This window comes from Piliocolobus tephrosceles, chromosome 9 (genome assembly GCF_002776525.5).
Source record: "Piliocolobus tephrosceles isolate RC106 chromosome 9, ASM277652v3, whole genome shotgun sequence".
NCBI classification, from domain to species: domain Eukaryota; kingdom Metazoa; phylum Chordata; class Mammalia; order Primates; family Cercopithecidae; genus Piliocolobus; species Piliocolobus tephrosceles.
The window spans coordinates 68,351,953-68,373,051 of NC_045442.1; the positions used below are offsets into that span (position 1 = coordinate 68,351,953).

Consider the following 21,099-nt stretch of genomic DNA (forward strand, 5'->3'; position numbering starts at 1 on the left):
GAGAGGGCGTGGAGGGAGGAAGAATGTGAGGAGGGAGGAGTGGGAGGCTGGGGCTCCCCAGCACTCCCCTCTCTCTCTGCTGGTCCGTGGTGAGGGAGGAGAGAGTGCCTCCTGTGGCTGACATTCTTCCAGGGAACTCTGCACAGTCCTGCTGATATCACCAGTTTCTTTTGCTGCTGCCTTGAAAAGTAAACAAAAAAGGGCTACAACACTGCAACTCCATCAGGGGCATGGGAAGATGAGGGTGGGGATGGGGTGAAGGAACAGGAATCCAACAAATATAAAGAGGACAAACTTTGGTAGGAAAATGATAGATCAAGCAAAGTAAAAGGCAAAAAACTTTAATAGTTATTTTGCTAAAGATAAAACTCCGGGTGGTAAAGGAATTAAAGGCAGAGTCTCAAAGAGATATTTGCACACCTTTGTCTGTATTAGCACTACTCCCAATGGTCAACAGGAAGCAAGCCAAGTGCTCACTGATAGAGAAACAGAGTGTGGTACACAAATGTAACAGAACATTCCATTATATGTATAATACAGGAAGGAAATCCCGTCACCTGACACAACATGGATGAACCTTGAGGACATTATGCTAAGTGAAATAAGCCAGTCACAAAAAGACAAGTCACTGTATGATTCCACTTATATGAGATACCGAGAATAGTCAAAACCAGGGAGACAGAAAGCAGAATGGTGGCTGCAGGGGCTGGGAGGAGTGGGAATTACTGTTTAACGGGTACAGTTTCCATTTTACAAGCTGAGAAGCCTATGTAGATTGACGGTAGCGACGGCCGCACAGCAATATGAACGTATTAACAGTTAATGTTACTGAACTGTGCACTTAAAAATGGTGAAGACAGTATGTTTTATGAGTATTTTACCACAATTTAAAAATTAAAAGAAAAAAAAACAGAACACACTAAGGGTTATAGGCACAAATTCTCCTTATGCCCACCACCATCTCGGCTGGTAGTGTGATGGCTGTAGACACCATTAGAGGCAATGGTGAATCTATGGGGCACCACCCAGGAAAGTCACCATCCACATGTCCACATCTCTGCTTGGCAATTAAAACGAAGACACTTTTCTTCAGCACCTGGTGAGAATGTTCAGTTTCTAGTGCTTTCCAAGATCTACCTCAGGAGAAGTCAATTTGTCCACAGGAAGCGTAGTTTCCAAAGCTGTCTATGGTGAACCTCTGAGAGATATGAATTGAATTCAGCTTCAGGGAGCCAAAGTAGAAGTTCTCAAACAACTAAAAAGGAAGAATAAAAACCCAGAATGAATATTTACAGTATAGATGAAAGTATTAAACATCAGATTCTCTTGTAAAAACACCAAATCACAAAATCCCAACAAACCTCTCATGCTTTTTCTTTTCAGTGTTTACTCTGAATAATGATCCAGGAGAGGAGGGATGGGGGTGGGAGTGAGAAAAGAACAGCCAGCTCTTCTCTCTGATTAATTCTAAAGTCTCCCCTAACAAATGCACCAGAGAAAGAGGTTCTCAAAAGTCAAATCCGATATTCATCTATTGACCAGATATGACCAAGAATTTGTAGCAAATGTACCATGGCCACACCCTGACTCACAGAGCCTGACCAGGCTGCTTCTGACTTCCAGTGACTGACCATGCAGGGATCCCAGCTTTGTTGCACCAGGGTTAAATTTGACATGACATATGCCTACTCAACGCCATTTGTTAGAAGCGCTGACTAAAATAAATAGAAGATAAGGCTCTTGACTCACAAGTGATTTAGACAAGCCACTGAGGGGCACAGAACATGCACACACACACAGAACAACCCGAGGGACACTTTTACTTGCCAACAGAACAAGTACAAGTGATTACTTATCAAATACCTTTATTAGACTTGGATTCAAGCCAGCAACCTAAAATAAACACTTTTTACTATGATCCTGTACTTTATAAAAGCTGTCAAGTGTGTCAGAGGGAGGGATGAACCATACATAAAGAGGGACTGGACTTTGTGATTACCACATTTATAAGGCAGGACCCAAAATGACATCAGAATTCATCCCAGGAAAATGCAGCCATACTGCCTGAATAAGGACTGTCAAAGAGTCAAGCATGTACCTTCTTCTGTTAGGATGTAGGAATTGCTCTTTCTTAAAATGTCAGTACAATCCCAAGAAAGCCTTTGCTTGTTTTTTAGAGATAGAGTCTCTTGCTCGGTTGCCCAGGCTGGAGTGCCTTGGATTGCAGTAGTGCAATCATGGCTCACTGTAGCCTCAACTCCTGAACTCAGGCAATCCTCCCATCTCAGCCTCCCAAAGCACGGAGATTACAGGCATTAGCCACCATACCTGGTCCCAAGAAAGCCTTGTGATACATGTCCCCAACGATGCTTGAGGGGACCTTTGCACATGGGCAAGTGACTGTCTTTTCACTTATTTTTATACAACCTCCACACACGACCTTGACCACCATTGTTTTTCCTCTTCCTGCAATTAATGGCCTAGCAAAATGCCTGAGGGTTCATTAAAGGTTAACTTTATAAAGTCCAGTAAATATTGATTCTTCAACATGACATCAACTTGACCCCAAAGATCTATTTAGAGGTTGTGTGCTGTATTGTCTTGTGTTTCAGAAAGGTGATCAGCTCTTGCCTGCATTGATTTACGCAATTAACTTCTCTTCCTGGCTTTGGCAGCCTACTCAAACCATATCCACCCTTTTATGTCAAGAAATTCAGCCTGAAATGGTTATCTGCTAATCCCTTTGCTGAACATTAATTTGAAGTGAAAGACACGTCACTAAGACTGACAGATTTATAGCTCTGCAAACTGAAGCCTTCTAGGTACAGAAAAGCTATAACCAAAGAGGCAATAAAAGACAATACAAAAGAAAACTAAAAGGAAACTCATAATACTTTCAACAAGTTACTTTTTAAGGATTGGCAGCCTGTGGGTTCTCTACCTTCTTCTCTTTGTGCCCATGTTTTCAAGTAGGGGGGAGGCCGCCGTGAGGAGCTGCAAGTGACCCACCCATGACTTAACTTCGCCTTATGCAGATGGCCTACAGGCAGCATGAATCTGCCAGGGATGTTCTCCTGCTCCAGGTTTAAGGAAACAGCAAATGTAGCAATCATGAAGTTAGCTGGGATGTGACTGCAATGCAGTAACAGAAAACAGAGAGAGATAACTGAACATAAGTCTACTAAGGCAAGAGCAAGCTGTGGAAAGACTGCTGGATTCTAAATGTATGCCCAGACATGTAAGCTGTGTGACTGTGGGTAGAAGACACCACCCACTGCACCAACCACAACAGGGGCAAAAGATCATAATGGGCAAAGACCTCATAAGAGCAAGTACAAGGCCAGGCGCGGTAGCTCTCGCCTGTAATCCCAGCACTCTGAGAGGCTAAGGCAGCCGGATCACCTGAGGTCGGGAGTTTGAGACCAGCCTGACCAACATGGAGAAACCCCGTCTCTACGAAAAATACAAAACTAGCCGGGCGTGGTGGCACATGCCTGTAATCCCAGCTACTCAGGAGACTGAGGGAGGAGAATTGCTTGAACCTGGGAGGCAGAGGTTGTAGTGAGCCGAGATTGCACTATTGCACTCTAGCCTGGGCAACAAGAGAGAAACTCCGTCTCAAAAAAACAAACAAAAAAACAAACCAAAAAAAAGAGCAAGTACAAGTACCTTGTGTGCTCACTGAGCAGGGTTTTAAGTACCTTGTAAACTGTAAAGTGCTACGGAAAATTGGTATTTTCGTAGCAATATGGTATTTCTGTATGGTATTTCTTATGATGTTTTAAAATATCTCTCTGCCATCATTACCCTTGTATTTATTTCACCTTTGTAAGTCGCCATGTTCTTGCATACCTTTTGATAATATCACAACAAATGGATTTTTCATCCAGATGACCCTAGTGCCAGTGCCAATCTTCATGTCACCCTTCCTACCTCTGTTCTTGTCCTCTCTATATGTTTACAATGATTTAGTAATGGTTAATTCTCTGTCACCCAGGCTGGAGTGCAGTGGCGCGATCTCAGCTCACCACAACCTCTGCCTCCCAGGTTCAATCGATTCTCCTCCCTCAGCCTCCCAAGTAGCTGGGATTACAGGCATATACCACCACACCGAGAAAATTTCTGTATTTTTCAGTAGAGACAGGGTTTCACCATGTTGGCCAGACTGGTCTTGAACTCCTGACCTCAGGTGATCCGCCTGCCTTGGCCTCTCAAAGTGCTGGGATTACAAGCATGAGCCACCATACCCGGCCTGTTATATCTTTGTTCTTTCTTCTTTTTTTCCCCCTTTTTATTTATTTTCTTAATAGAGACAGGGTCACCTGCTATGTTGCCCAAGCTGGTCTTGAAATCCTGGGCTCAAGTGATCCTCTTTCCTTGGCCTCCCATAGTGATGGGATTATAGAGACACCACATCCTGCCAATGCATCTTTTTTTTTTTTTTTTTTTTTTTTTTTTTTGAGATGGAGTCTCGCTCTGTTGCCCAGGCTGGAGTGCAGTGGCGCAATCTCGACTCACTGCAAGCTCCACCTCCCGGGTTCATGCCATTCTCCCGCCTCAGCCTCCCAAGTAGCTGGGACTACAGGTGCCCACCACCATATCCAGCGAATTTTTTTGTATTTTTAGTAGAGACAGGGTTTCACTGTGTTAGCCAGGATGGTCTCGATCTCCTGACCGTGTGATCCACCAGCCTCCGCCTCCCAAAGTGCTGGGCTTACAGACATGAGCCACCGCGCCCGGCCGTATCTTTATTCTTAAGTCTTTCTTTTAGTTCTATCAATTGTTTCTAATGACTCACTAAAATATAAGCCCTACAGAGGAAGAAGCTGGATCCTACTGTACTGTAATAAACATTATCTAGTAGACTGCATCTGATCAATAAATATCTGTTGGACAAAACGACAATGAAAACGCTGTAGATGTCTATGTACATCCCCAAGTCTGGAAAGAGAAAACTATGACATGCACTTGTCTAGATTGGATTAAAGGTCTAATGTATAGTTTTCCACCAAGGAATTTCTGAACAGGACTTGCCAAATTATATTACTTCAAATCAAGGGGGCAGGGCACGTTTCTACATGTTTCTTATTTGTGAAAAACCTGGATCTCTTTCTTGGCTTCAGTTCCTGATCTGGAATACTGCTGAGCACCTGATGTTATGCATTTTCACGCAAAGAGGCACAGGAAAGTAGTTCTGTCTCCCAAGTGCTTACCATCTCATTAGGGAGAGTGCATATCAGAAGAGGGAAATGCTGATGACCTGGGTGTGTCCACCTTATGAAAAGTCATTGAGTCCTTTACTCTGTGATCTGTGTAGCTTTCTGTATGTATGTTCTACTGTAATGAAAAAAGTTTACCTAAAACAATATAGGCAGTAAAGGTTAAGTGTGTGAGATGAGAGGTACAGGCCATCAATAAACAAAGCAGGAGGTAAGGAAACAAGGGATGCTGAGGGCTGCGGACCTAGGAAAGCCATCTGGAGGAGACCTGACCTGAGCTGGCCTTGTGGCAAGTATAGGGTGTAACACAGTGGAGGGAGGGCAGCATGAAGGCAGAAATGGGCATGGTGGGCTGGGTCAGGCAAACAGTTTAGATGTTTGGAAGGTGCCTAGACTTAAGTAGTGAGAAAGACAAAAGGAAGGAGAATCAGATTAAGGGTGTCTGGGGGACCTGAGGCTCAAGTTCACAAGTTATACTTCATCCTACACAGTGGGAACCACTGAAGGCTTTAGGGTAGATTGGTGGCGCAAGATGAAAACCATGTTTTAGGGAGATGAACCTGGGTATGATGTGTTGTGCTGACTGGAGAAGGGAAAAAGAGAAAGAAAAGAAAGGAGACCATGGTAGTAATTTAGTCATGAGGGTGATGTTGAGTGTCTCAACTACCAACAGGCAATAGTTGGAAAGACTGGAGCAGATGTGAATCTGGAAAGACTGGAGCAGATATGAATGACTAAATGAAGCCATGAATGAAACTATGAATGAAACAGACCAGAGCTAAATGATGACAACTTATGAACACAGAGAAGGAAACAATAGACACTGGGGCCTCCTTGAGGGTGGAGGGTGGGAGGAGTGAAAGGAGCAGAAAAGATAACTACTGGGTACTAAGCTTAATACCTGAGTGATGTAATAATCTGTACAACAAACCCCCATGACACATGTTTACCTGTGTAACAAACCTTCACATGTAGTACCCCCAAACCTAAAATAAAAATTACAAAAGAAACATAGAAATGCCTTGGTGACTTTCTGGATGAGAAGAAGATGGAAAAATCACTGATGATGGGTCAAATGGGTGTGTATGAGGCTGCCATTGATAGAAACAGAACATTTTTGAGAGGGAGCTATTTCATGGGGAAAACAACAACAAGTTCAGGTGTGTTTGCATACTCACGGCTGTATCACACCCACTAGCTCTCTGTGTCCCAAGCCCTTCTCGATTCTAGGATTTTCCTGGTAGGCTCTGAGAATATGTATCAGAGACATCTGTAGCACAGTTAAGTGGAAATAGATCACCATAAAAGGCTTTACGAGCGTCCCTTCTTTATTGAGTTGTAGTTCTTTTTATATTAGGGAAATGAACACTTTTTGTCTATGTCACAAGTTGCAAATATACATATATTTCCTCTAGTTTGTCACTTGTCTTTTGACTCTGCTTATGATGGTATTTACCATGTCAACTTTAATTTTTATGAACCCACATTTATCATAACAGATTTTAAAAACAAAGTTACCTAATGCCAATAGTTATATATTAAAAGATTGGCTGGGCGTGGTGACTCACACCTGTAATCCTAACACTTTGGGAGGCCGAGGTGGGAGGATCACCTGAGGTCAGGAGTTCAAGACCAGCCTGGCCAACATGGTGAAACCCCGTCTCCACTAAAAATACAAAAATTTACCAGGCGTGGTGGCGGTAGCCTGTAATCCCAGCTACTTGGGAGGCTGAGGCAGGAGAATCACTTGAACCCGGGAGGCAGAGGTTGCAGTGAGTGAAGATTGCATCATTGCACTCCAGCCTGGGCAACAAGGCAAAGCTCCATCTCAAAACAAAACAAAAAAAAGATCAAAGTGAACCGAAAGTATGTAGGTATTGACAACCATACTAATAAAGATCTCAACAGTCGACATTTATTAAGTAAACACTTGTGCCAGGCATTATCTCATTGCATCCTCACAACCCCAGGAAATAGATCCTATGATTAATTCTCATTTACAGTTGAGCCTTAGGTTTAGATGGCTTAAGTAACTTGCCTAAAAACACACACAAAGTTGATGGTGTTCAGGACTTCCCAAAATATGGCACCTTGGCGTTTGAGCAAACAGCAGAAGCAGGAAAGTCTCTCTTACCTTCCACAGCCCTTCTTCCCTAAGGCAGATGATAAAACCTACGAAGGCCGTCCTGTGACCTCCTGCTCTTCTCCTCTGAAGCAGGTCATAAGACCCTCATTCGACAGGTACCCTCCCTTTACCCAGAGGAAAGAAATATCCTTATCTGTGAAGATATAGGGCATAGAGAAGAATCCAAACAAACAGGCCTTACTAAGCCTCCCCTCAGTTTATTACCATTAGACCACACCCTTTGTTCTCCAACTATACTTCTCCATGACAAACTTACTTATAAAAATCAAACCTACTTATAAAACCTTTATCAAACCTACTTATAAAAATACACAAGTTACCTCTTCCTTTGGATCTTTATTTCTGAAGGCTCCCATGTCATATAAAGCTTGTATTAAATAAATTTGTAGGCTTTTCTCTTATTAATCTGACTTTTGTTACAGGAGCCTCAGCCATGAACCTAGTGATGGGTGAGAGAAGAAATCTTTCCTCTCCTACCAAATAAAGGTAAAAAACTGAGATTCACACGCAAACAGCCTCACTCTAGAGTCTGCGCCCTCTGACTCCTCCACTCTACTGCCCCTTACTGTGGGTGGCTCCCCTTGAAACACAGCCCCATTAAACAGCCACGGTGAGGAACGCTGACCCAGACAACTCCCAAAGACTGAAATGAGTATGTTCTTTCGGTTGCTGTTCCTATATTCACTGCCACTGCTTTTCCTGGACCTGGTTTAAGAATCGGATGGCTCTAGCTCAGCTGGAAGCATTTTAATTGAATTCTGGATGAAAATAAGCACGAGTCAACTAAAAGACTATATTTAATTTGGTATTTGAATGGGGAAAGAAGAAAAAGCTTAAACTACAAGTTTAAAAAAGAAACTTGGTTGCTCTTTTGAACCTGAACTAAACATGAAAAGCAAAGTGTTGTATTGTTTAGAAAATAACAGACCTAAAAGGAAAAATTTAAGTTGAAAAAGCATCTAGTTAAGGTGTTTGAATCATGTTGAATTTTTTCTCCTGTTGTTTTATAACAATTCCCTTGGGGATTTTGAAACCTAAACCATTTTCTTTCTGAAAACATTTTTCCCTGACACACGCACACACACAGCCCTGTTGTTATGGAAGTCAGTATTTTTTAAAGCCTGCTATAAAGGAACATAACAACGAACAGTACACAAAACTACAAATATTTAATGAGGAAATGGAAATAGGATTAAAACTGCCAATCACTGTGATATAATTAGTAAATAATAAGTACTGACTTGGACGATTTAAAAAAAATTTAAAACCGGGCCGGGCACGGTGACTTATGTCTTTAATTCCAGTACTTTGCAGGGCGGAGATGGGATGATAACTTTAGCCCAGGTGTTCAAGACGAGCCTGGACAACATGGCGAAACCCAGTCTCTACAAAAAAAATACAAAAATTAGCCAGGCGTGATGGTGTGCATCTGTGGTGGGAGGATCACTTGAGCGAGTGGTGGGGGCAGACGTTGCAGTCAGTGAGACCCTGTCTCAAAAAAAAAGAAATGTAAAACCTAAGTAAGTGCAAGTATGACATTTGAAAACTGTTATGCACACAGCTGCTATCCTCTATTGAGTACTCATAATGACAGAGACAGGAGGCAGAGAAATTCTAGGCAGACAGGGGCAGGTCCCCGGCAAAACCCCACCTTCAAGCTGAGAAGCCTGAAACCCGCAGACCAAAGTGAGAACTTCTATTCCTGTTTGCCCACTCTCTCCCAATTGGTTCTTCATAAATCACGTCTTTTTACCAATTGAATGTTGCCTTTTCCAAAACTGCCTACAGCTCACCCCGCCCCCCATCCTGTGCCTATAAAGACCCCAGATTCAGTTGGTAGAGGGAAAGAAGCGGCTTGACTGGAGAGAGGCGACTTGACTTCAGAGGGATGGCTGGACTCTGGAAGAGAGATGGCTGGACTTCCGGGAATAGCCAGCCAGAAACAGGCAGACTTTGGGGTAAGATTACCTGCCCGTCCCGTCCCTTCTCCAGCTCCCACGTCTGCTGAGAGCCATTTCCATCACTTAATAAAATTCTCCGCCTTCAACATCCTTCAAGTGTCTGGGCAACCTCACTCTTCTTGGATTCCGCACAAGAGTTCAGGACCCACTGGGTGCGGGTACCCAGAAAAGGCTGTCACACTGGCCCTTTGCCCTCACTGGCAGAGGGCAGCCACCCCACATGACAAGGCAAGGGTACCACTGAGCTGATCACACACTGCTGTCCACGGACAGTGGGACTAAGAGAGCATTCTAACATGCCCTCTGGGGCTTTGGAGGTCGCTGGCACCCTCACCTGGGCACTGCCACAGGGCCCACACGGAGCCTGCTTCTGCCAGCACCCAAAATGGCCAGCCAGATCCCATACTCACTCGCTCACGTGCTCCCTCCCACCACAAGGGTTGAGCACAGAGAGCCAAATAAATTGGGCCACCCCCATCACAAGTTTGACGAACGGGTCAAGAAAAATCCTGCATCAATAATATTTTTAGAAAATTAAACAAACTTTTCCTATCACCAAGTAAAGACAGAAATGTGGACCTTTGATGAAAGGTTTTTGACCAAAGAATGGCAAGATAAAATCCAACCACCCTGCTGTCCCCTGCTCACATGATCCGTAAAGCCTACCATTTTCAGTTTGTACATGTTTCTTTCCTAGGGAGAACACAGACGGAATTATTGATTTCTGGTAATGTTGTGGTATACACTGAAATAAAACAAATAGCAAGATTTAAGGGCTCACTGTGGTTATTTTTCCTTGCATTCGTTTCAAACCTTCTACTCCTTCCCCACTGCCCTGTGACACGGACATCAAAGACCAGAAATAACTCCAAATTCAACAAGGCTGCCAAAATGAAACCTGCAATCTCAAACAGAGGTGGGGAGGAAGGTGGAGAGGGGCATTCTCTTCTCATATCTGTGACCTCGGGCTACAAAACCGAATGAATGACCAGTCTGCAACAGTACAGTGACAATCTGCTGGGGATCCCTGCTCACTTGGCTTCCCCAAATGAGGCTCACTGTTTTTCTTCAATCTTAGACAAAGCTATGGTTACTCTCTTCCAAGATCCCTCTTAAGAAAATCTACTTCTTGTGCTGGTGGTCTCGGTGAACTATTTGCTGTCTCAATACTACTTGAATAAGAAGAAATTCCATTTTGAAGTTAAAAACGAAAATTCAAAATATTCAAGTCTTATGCTATTTATAATCATTTTTGACATACATGAGATAAACCAACCCTTAGGATGTAATCTGGAGCAACTAAAAGTAAGTGCAGGGGGTTCAATTAATTCAAATATTTAGAAGGATGTACTAGGTCATATTTCTCTCTAGGAAAGGATGCTATTGTTATCATGTATGGCAATCAGACTTTCGAAACTCAAAGCAGAGTGAACAGGAATAGCAAATGCATGCTACTTTGAGGTTTTCCCAGTGTTTTTCTTCCATAGTCTGTTTTACCAACTTCTATTTCTCACAATTATCCCATTTATAGATAAAAGTAACAGTAACAACACTATTTTGTACTTAATAATAATGCTTAACCACCTACCTCCCTACCAGGGATGGTATGAGGATGAATAGAAGACAGGCTGACAAGTACTTTGAGCTCTTTGGGAAGGTACTCCCAGTGTGAAGCCTTGCTGTGGTTAAATAACACCTTTCATCTAAGGATCTAAAAGTGTCTTACAAAGCCCAGCTCATTAACTCCAAAACATTGCTATGATATAAACCAGAGCTGAGCATTATCCCCATTTATATAAGAAACAGGGACAAGCTAGGACCACTAATACTGTGAGAGAAATTTAAGAGTTCCTGGGATGAGGCCTAGGATACAGGCCAGTAGAAGGCCATGTCCACAAGGCACTGTGTATGTGCCTCTCAATTCCATTAACAAATATGTACCAAAGAATGCCAAGTGGGGAAGCAGGTCCATCCTCAGGCTGTGCATATACAAAAAGATAGCAAAGAATGAGAAGCAAATGATGTGAAAAGCTATCATCACAGCCCTTGGAAGATCCCAATTGCGAAACATCAAAACAAATAATGGTATATTTCAGATGCATTCCTCATAAAAGAGGCATCGAGGTACAGGACTAGTATGACTTCAGGGAGTAAACAGAAATATATAAATAACAGACTAAAAATATAATCGATTTTGAAAAAAAAAATCAAGGTTCTTCATGTTACTTACTAATCTCACTTAGAATTAAGATCACTTTAATGGGAGTTAAGTCATCAAAAAGAATTAAGTTCACAAATAAGTTTCACCCTCCAAAAAAATAAATTTTGTTTCAAAGTTATGTTTATTAAAATTCCTCAAACTTAAAAAAAAAGATTCTGAGTTTCTGCCAAATACAATGCATTTGTCTTCTGGGCCACCTGTGAGGAGACCAAATGTGGGAGGTACGAAGAGGCAACAAGGAAATGGAGATCCACCACATCCGGGGTACAAAAAAACCTTCCATCTACTTTAAAAATATTCATATGGGCTGTGCCCAAGTGGATTCTTTCAAAATATCATCACAAAATAATGTAATTGAGCCTGTTTATCCTAAGGTAAGTCATGCTCCTCTACACAGAGACACACATACGTTCACCTAGGTACAAAAAACAGAAATTTCTTTTCTACTAAAGAAAGGGGACAAAAAGTTTCTTGGGGGCAGACTAGACTTTAATGCTTTCCTATTGTGAAAATATGTAATTCAAAATCTAAGCTGTTGGAATCTTAACATATTGTAAGGCTTAAGGGAATGTGATTATGTGGGTCACTTAAACTTGTAGCTGTAACCTGGGCAGCTGTAAGTGTTGTTTTCCTGATTATAGATTAGCCTTTTGCCTCACCTACACTGTTTTGTAAATTGTTGTAAATGAATAAAGGGTGCCAAAGACCCCTTCCCTTTTAACTGTTGCTCTTCATCACAGATTAAACTTCCCTCTTACACTTCTCATACAGAGACTTAAAAGACTATCACGTCGTCTAGGATGGTATGTTAAATACATTCTTTTTTTTTTTTTTGAAACAAGGTCTTACTCTGTCAGCCAGGCTGGAGTGCAGTGGCGTGATCACAGCTCACTGCAGCCTCTGCCTGCCAGGTGCAAGTGATCCTCCCTCCTCAGCCTCCCGAGTAGCTGAGACTGTAGGTGCATGCCACCATGCCTGGCTAATTTTTGCATTTTTTGTAGAGACAGGGTTTTTCCATGTTGCCCAGGCTGGTCTCAAACTCCTGGGCTCAAGTGATCCTCCCACCTCTGCCTCCTAAGGTGCTGGGATTACAGGCGTGAGCCACCATGCCAAGTCCTATACTCTTCAGTTGGAAAGGAAGTGAAAACAAGCTGTACAGAAAAGAAAACAAACTGTAATTAACGAAATTATAGCTCATAAACCAACCTTGTATAGAAAATGTTACAATCCTACTAAATTTCTTTGTTTTCTGCCTATATAAGCAGGACTTTAACTTTTAACTTTAAGCACTGACCTCATTTCTCAGAAGTCCCTCTTTCCCGAATGGCCATTCCCAGCTTTTCACTTGAATAAACTTTTAAAAACTGAGTTCTGATCCTTTCCATTATTGTTGGTCGACATTATCAATGACTACAGACCCACTCCCTCCCCTCAATTTCTCCATCTTTAAACAGGGATGATCCTTTAGAAGGATGTTCTGCAGTTACAGTAAGATAAATTATAAGATGAAATTTTGAGCTCTGATTATTATTGTCACTCACTGACTATAATCTCTAATGCATCACTGCAGGAACCAAAATGCAGAGTATCCTTAAAAGAAAAAAGGAGAAGGTTTATCAGGTACTCTGACAGCTTGCAGTCTCTGCAATCATTATCTGGTCTCATAGGGCTGTAATATTTTTAAAGATCAAAATAGGAACATCTACTTCAGAATAAAAGACAACGAGATTGGCAGGTAGTGACTATCCTAGAGTCATCTCCAAATACAGCCTTAACTCTGCCCAAGATGCCACTTTTAATCTGAAACATCAGACTGCAGTATCAGTGGTGTGAGAGCCAATAATATTATAGTAGCTAATAATAGCCAATAAAAGAGAGGACATAATGCACTTCCAGAAGGCCTGGGCACCTCAGATGCAAGGAACAAGGTCAAGAGCAGTCTGTGGGAGGAGCAATTCTTATCAACATCGTGGCCCCTGTGAGGAGAGCAGCAAAAAGGCTGTCAAGTCAGTAGAACAGCCGTGATTTTTCAACCCATCAGCAGGCCACTCTTGTTTTTGTCTCCATTAAAATAGTACCAAAAGGCTTGCACGTCCCCAGAGCCCAAATCCCCTCTCCACTGACTGAGATGGCATTCCTTGCACAGAATGGAAACAGGAACTTCCCTCACTCATCCTGCTCTCAAATCACCTGCCTGTCTTGCTGCAGTGAGCAAGAGGAATGCTCAAATGAGCATTAGCCTGACCTAAGGATGTGCTGGCAGAAGGCAGACAAACAGAGCCAGGGAGGGAAGGTTTGAAAACTTCCTTCAAATAATCACCCAGGGATGCACTTTGGGAATTTGGCCTGAGGCTCACTGCTGATGTAAGGATTATCAAGTTTAAGACTGCTAGTAAGGCCAAATGACTTATTAGAAGGCAAATTAAAACCGCTATATACAAACAGGATGCCAGGCAGTTCTACTGAGCACCTCAATATTCAAAATGCCAAGGGATTTCCCCCGTCTGCAGTCTTTCAATTTTGAAAAGTAGCAAGAAAAAAAATATGAGTGGGGGTAGGAGGTGGAGGAGAAAAGAGGCTACACTGACACAGCTGGAGAACCCATACCTAATCTCCGCACAGGCTAGGCACACTCTGCCCGTTTCCACATTACCTCGCAGAATTAGCCTCAGAGATGAGAGTTGAAAGTTCAACTTGCTGCATGATTTATTCCCAAGGAAGCCTCGCCACAGGGCATGAATATTACTGCTCTACCAGACAAAACTGCCCCTGGGGCTAATGGCCAGCAGAGACTATTCAAGCCTGTGACCAGCAACCCTAAGGGCAGGCACCCTTTCAGAACTAACCTAGATGATGTTTCTGCAGATAAATTCTCTCCCTTAGAAAAGTGCCTCTTCTTGGCCAGGCCGCCTGTAATCCCAGCACTTTGGGAGGCCGAGACAGGCGGATCACGAGGTCAGGAGATCGAGACCATCCTGACAAACACGGTGAAACCCCGTGTCTACTAAAAATACAAAAATTAGCCAGGCGCAGTGACGGGCGCCTGTAGTCCCAGCTACACGGGAGGCTGAGGCAGGAGAATGGCGTGAACCTGGGAGGCGGAGCTTGCAGTGAGTGGAGATCGCACCACTGCACTCCAGCCTGGGCGACAGAGCGAGACTCCGTCTCAAAAAAAAAAGAAAGAAAAAAGAAAAATGCCTCTTCTTATTGCTCTTATTTCTGGTGTGGTCATCTTCCCTCGGGTATTATTCATAATGGTCCCTCAAACAAATGCAACAGAAGATAAATGTTTGGTCTCCATATCACACAGTAGAAAGGAAGAGCAAGTCAGCAGAAATGAATCCTTAGAGGGGAATACATAGGGGACAGCAACAGGGTTTCTTTCTGGTCCCTGGCTTTTGGGAGGCTGGGCACAAAGGGACTGACTATAGTGCCAAGGCAACAGATTCAGGAGCAGCATGGAGGAAACCAGTCACCCGTCTCAGCCCATCTCCACTTCAACTTCTCAACCAACAAGGCAGCATCCAGAAGTTAAAGAGCAAATCATGCTGGGTGCAGCGGCTCATGCCTGTAATCCTAGTACTTTGGGAGGCCAAGGCGAGTGGATCATGAGGTCAGGAGTTCGAGACCAGCCTAACCAACATGGTGAAACCCCATCTCTACTAAAAATACAAAAATTAGCCGGGCATGGAGGCACGTGCCTGTAATCCCAGCTACTCAGGAGGCTGAGGCAGGAGAATCGCTTGAACCGGGGAGGTGGAGGTTGCAGTGAGCTGAGATCACACCATTGCACTGCAGCCTGGGCAACAGAGTGAGACTCCATCTCAAAAAAAGCAAATCACACATCCCTAGGCAACATCAGACAATGCAAAGAGTACACATACATATAAATAACAGCAGTCCAAATAATGGCTGGTCTTGGAATGGCTCCCCAGAAGAGGGGAGAGAGGCTGCCACATGTTATCAACTAAGTTATTTTCAACTAAGTTACCTCATTAGACTGGAAGACATGAAATACTGCATCCTCTGTCAGAACCAAAGGAAACACGCCTTGAGTAGCATCACTGTAACTTTACAGACTACAACACACACTTTTCTATAACCTAATTCAGATGGCCCTCCTTGCCCTCTGCAAAGGTGTGGGCTAGATGTCAAACAAGCAAAATGCCTTGGAAGAGAGAGAGGGTTGTCTCCACGCATGTCACAGTGATAAGGCCACTACAATTTAAGAAACTGCTATCAGGCCAGGCATGGTGGCTCATGCCTGTAATCCCAGCACTTTGGGGGGCCAAGGTGGGTGGATAATTTGAGCCCAGGAGTTTGAGACCAGCCTGGGCAACATGGCAAGACATCTCTACAAAAAAATACAAAAACCAGTTGGGTGTGGCAGCACACACTTCTAGTCCCATCTACTCAGGAGGCTGAAGTGGGAGGGTCACTTGAGCCTGGGATATTGAGGCTGCAGTGAGGCAAGATGACACCACTGCACTCCGGCCTTGGGTGACAGAGCAAGACCCTGTCTCCGGGAAAAAAAAAGAAAAAAAAAAAAAATCACAGTTTTAACCTACAATTGAGAGAATAAACTCTCAATTGGATTTCCGGTTGATTTATATCGTTTTCTTACTTTTAATTTGTAATAATAATGTTCATATTTGAGTATTAATTCTAAAACTGTTTCATCCCTGGGATATGGGGGAAGAGAGCATCTTTTTTTTTTTTTTTTTTGAGATGGAGTCTGTCTCTGTAGCCCAGGCTGGAGTGCAATGGTGCAATCTCAGCTCACTGCAAACTCCACCTCCTGGGTTCACACCATTCTCCTGCCTCAGTCTCCTGAGTAGCTGGGACTACAGGTGCCCACCACCACGCCCAGCTAATTTTTTTGTATTTTTAGTAGAGACGGGGTTTCACCGTGTTAGCAAGGATGGTCTCCATCTCCTGACCTCGTGATCCGCCCGCCTCGGCCTCCCAAAGTGCTGGGATTACAGAACATAGTTTCATTTGGTCTGGTCTCTAACAAAGGGCTGCTTCAAAGAAGACAGTGCCCTGTCACCATCTCTGCGTTCAGATTTATATTCTGCTACTGGTTTGTTTATACTGTAGCTAAAAACACACAATGCAGAATACATGTACAATGGAATAATATTCAGCCTCAATAAGGAATGAAATCCTGACACATGCTACAACATAGGTGAACCTTGAAAACATTATGCTGAGTGAAACAAACTGGACACAAAAGGACAAATGTACAATTCCACTTACATGAGGTACCTAGAGTAGTCAAATTCATAGAGACAGAAACTAGAGTGGTGGTTACCAAGGGGAAGGGGAAATGGGGAGTTGTTGTTCATTAAAATGAGTTTTAATTTGGAATGATGAAAAAGTTCTGGAGATGGACAGTGATGATGGTTGCACAACAATGTGAATGTACTTAATGCCACTGAATTGTACACTTAAAAATGGTTAAAATAGCCAATCTTATGTATATTTTACCACAATTTTAAAAAACAATGGCCAGGCGCAGTGGCTTACACCTGTAAGCACAGCACTTTGGGAGGCTGAGATGGATGGATCACTTGAGGTCAGGAGTTTGAGAGTAGCCTGGCCAACATGAAACCCCATCTCTACTAAAAACACAAAAATTTCCTGCGCATGGTGGCATGCACCTGTATCCCAGCTACTCAGGAGGCTAAAGCATGAGAATCGCTTGAACGCAAGTAGTGGAGGTTGCAGTGAGCTGAGATCCTCCACTACACTCCAGCCTGGGAAACAGAGCCAGATTCTGTCTCAAAAAAAAAAAAAAACAACATACAATTCATTTCATCAGTGAACTACATCCAAAATAATATGAACAGCCTAGAAATGAACACATAAAAGAGATGAGTATTTTCTATAAGAAGAGACATCCCATTCAAAGAGTTCATAAGAATGACATCACAGGAACCACAGACAATTGAATATTTATTCCCCCTCCCTCAAATGCAACAAGCAAGCATGTAGCTTAGTGTTTTATATTTAGTAGGTATTCAATAAACATTACCAAATATTTATTTTCATTCTGATAAGAACAAGAGATGATTTTAAGAAAGGCAATGCTGACCTCTTAATCTTTTTCTATTTTCCCTGCCTTTGCCAAACCATGGCCTATTTCTTGTTACTGTGCTGGCTGGGCCCTTTCAAAACCCTGCATCATTTCCCGACTGAGCCAAAACAACACATGGAAGTATTCCAGTTCCACTGCAAAGAGGAATAACCTGTGAACATGAATTCAAAAGACAGCAAAATACATCATGTAGAAACAGATAGCCACAGACCAGGGAAGGTGCATCTTCCCAGAATAAATGCTGGCTTCTGCCAAAAATCAGCCAATTTCTTGTTTTTCAGTTCCATGTTAACAATGGTTTCACCTCACTGACAGCCATATCTTCGGATGCTCTCATTAGACTTCACTGTTCAGGCAAAGTAACACATAAAACACATTTAAAAATTCCGAGGAAAAGTTTTGATGAAACACAGTTTAGATTTGAATTTTCCTTTCCCTCACCCCCTAAACAGACTGAAATAAGAAGCTACAACACCAAACTGAAGCATTTCAAACTGTACTTTTTCCTTATATATCTGATGCTCTAAGGAACTGCCCAATCACCTGTCAGAAGTCTTTCAGATCCTTTAAAACATGGTCTATTGTTTTTCTATTGCTGGCAAAATATGAAAAGCCCCTAATAATCTTCTGCAATCTCCTATTTTTATGAGTTTCATTTTTCACCATCAAAGAAGGGAGGCAGAGCCCTATCTTATCACTAACAAAGCACCATATTCTAGCAAGATGTCTCATCACAATCTCCTTCCTAAGCTTTCACATTTTTCTGACATTCATGTTAATTGTAAAATTAGCACCATTTACTTGCAAGTTCAGTGCACTTTATTTTTCATTCAATATTTTTTATTAATAGCTTCTGTAATAAGGCATAAATGAAGCTGCAAACAAAATCACTGTCCATGTTTCAAGTTAATTAGTGCATACCACAGAGAAGCACACAATTAGTTTTGGATGTATTTTGAAATAAAAGAAAGTTAAATGTAAATTTAAGCTAATTATTATCTTTATCAGCTGAGTGTTGCTATGTGTAGTAATAAAGTTGCAATCAAATTTAATTGAGAAATGAACTTGGAAGATTGTGAGTATGAGCTATAGGTATATTCAGTTTGTGGCTCTCTTTTCTTGAGTTGAGTAACCTCATTTTAAAAAAGAAATAAACGGACGGGCGCGGTGGCTCAAGCCTGTAATCCCAGCACTTTGGGAGGCCGAGGCGGGCGGATCGTGAGGTCAGGAGATTGAGACCATCCTCACGAACATGGTGAAACCCCGTCTCTACTATAAATACAAAAAATTAGCTGGGCGTGGTGGCTGGCACCTGTAGTCCCAGCTACTTGGGAGGCTGAGGCAGGAGAATGGTGTGAACCCGGGAGGCGGAGCTTGCAGTGAGCAGGGATCGCACCACTGCACTCCAGCCTGGGCCACAGAGTGAGACTCCGTCTCAAAAAAAAAAAATACACATTTGCTAGAAATGAAAATAAACAGAAATTCAATGGGATTGACTGTTATTAACTAAATCTTTATGACATAATTAGTTTATCTTGAAGGCCTATTAAATAAGTGCATCATATTTAATCATAAAGCAAAATTGTGTTGGATGAAATAAAAGAAAAACTAAACTCTAACCTCTAAGACAGGAGTCAGCAAATTTTTTTCTTTAAAAGGCCAGGAGGCCACATGGATTCTACCACAACTACTCAACTGTGCCAAATGGTGTGTAAATAAATGAGCTGAGCTGTGTTTCAATAAAGTTTTACTTATTTGGATTTCACATAATTTTCACATCATGAAATATTACAGTATTCTTCTTTTGATGTTTTTTTTTTTTTTTTTTTTTTGAGGCAGAGTCTCGCTCTGTCGCCCGGACTGGAGTGCAGTGGCCGGATCTCAGCTCACTGCAAGCTCTGCCTCCCAGGTTTATGCCATTCTCCTGCCTCAGCCTCCGGAGTAGCTGGGACTACAGGCGCCCGCCACCTTGCCCGGCTAGTTTTTGTATTTTTAGTAGAGACGGGGTTTCACCGTGTTAGCCAGGATGGTCTCGATCTCCTGACCTCGTGATCCGCCCGTCTCGGCCTCCCAAAGTGCTGGGATTACAGGCTTGAGCCACCGCGCCCGGCCCTGTTGTTTTTTCAATCATTAAAAAATGTAAAAACTAATCTTGGTTTGAGGGCCATAAAAAAAACAGGTGGTGGGCCACGTTTGGCCTTCAAACAGCAGTTTGCCAAGTCCTGCTTTAAGAGTTTATTATATGAAGTACAAGGCAAAAAATATCCCCTCTGGCAAATCCAGTGTTCTATTGATGCATAAGAAAAAATCTTTTTCTCCTCTCCTTCCAAAATCTGATGTCTGTAGAAAACAGTTCCAAAAAAGTTTCCTGAGTGCCTGCCAAGTGCAAGACACACTGCTAAGCACTGAGAGGCACCTAAGAGGTCTCTGAACAATCAAAGTAGGGAGAGGCGGGGCGCTGAGAGAGGAGACAGCTCCATTGATTTGGACGGCTCTTACCATTAAGGAAGAGGTAATATCTGTATTGGACTTTGAAGAACAAGTATCATTTGAATACACGAAGACTGAAGTAAAAGAAAAACACAGAGATAAGGACAAAACCTTAGGGAGCAGACATATTATGGAGTGACTGTTTTAAAAAGCAGCTCCAGAGTCAGGAAGAAAACCAGGAGCGCCAATTGCCCCTGAAGCCAAGAGAAGAAAGCATTTGAAGGAGAAAAGGGCTTAACACTTTCCATGCAGATACTGGGGAAAAAGTAAAAGTAGATCAAGGCACTGAACAAACAGGGGCTATCAATGACTTTTTACAGTGCTATTTTGGTATAATGATAGAGGTGACAGACAGGTTGGGGAGAATAAATAGGGACTAGTCTGAAAGGGACGGTGGTAGGAAGAATGGCTTTATAGTGCTTACTCAGACTAGAGAAATGGGTTATCCTTTCTTAAAACGAAAAACACTCCCATGAAAGATGCAGCTACCTTCTTAGTAAATTGCTCTAATATGAAACACTGTAATCAGAAAGTTGTTCTTTATACCAATTAAATTCTTACGCTCTTTGAAGTCAAATGGCCCAATTTATGTGGTAAGATCAACAGTTAATAAAAGGTTCATCTATTGTAAACATTGCAAAAAGACACAGCCAAGAATCAACAAACTTTTCTGGAAGGTGCTATATAAACACACACCCACCTCAAATGGTTAAGTGTCCTACTAAGCTCCTAAGTGCATGTCTGTCTGTCCTTCTTTCTTTATAAAACTTTTTATTTCAACATAGTTTTAGACTTATAGAAATGTAATAAGAATAGTAAAAGGAATCCTGAATACTTTTATTCTTCCTTCTTTTTTAATAACCTACTTTTTTTTATTTAATTTAATTTAATTTTATTTTTTTATTATACTTTAAGTTCTAGGGTACATGTGCATAACGTGCAGGTTTGTTACATATGTATAC

General features: G+C 42.3%; 1 protein-coding gene across 4 annotated transcripts in view; it reads right to left on the reverse strand.

Moving 5' to 3' along the window:
* Window positions 1–320: 320 nt before the first annotated feature.
* ASCC1 (activating signal cointegrator 1 complex subunit 1) overlaps window positions 321–21,099 on the reverse strand; it is a 126,845-nt gene continuing 106,066 nt past the window's right edge. For all 4 annotated transcript variants that reach the window (XM_023204988.1, XM_023204989.2, XM_031936181.1 and 1 more), the window contains one exon: window positions 321–1,255. In XM_023204988.1, coding sequence (XP_023060756.1) covers window positions 1,139–1,255 — 117 coding nt within the window. In that variant the 3' untranslated portion in view covers window positions 321–1,138. The remainder of the gene's footprint in view (window positions 1,256–21,099) is intronic.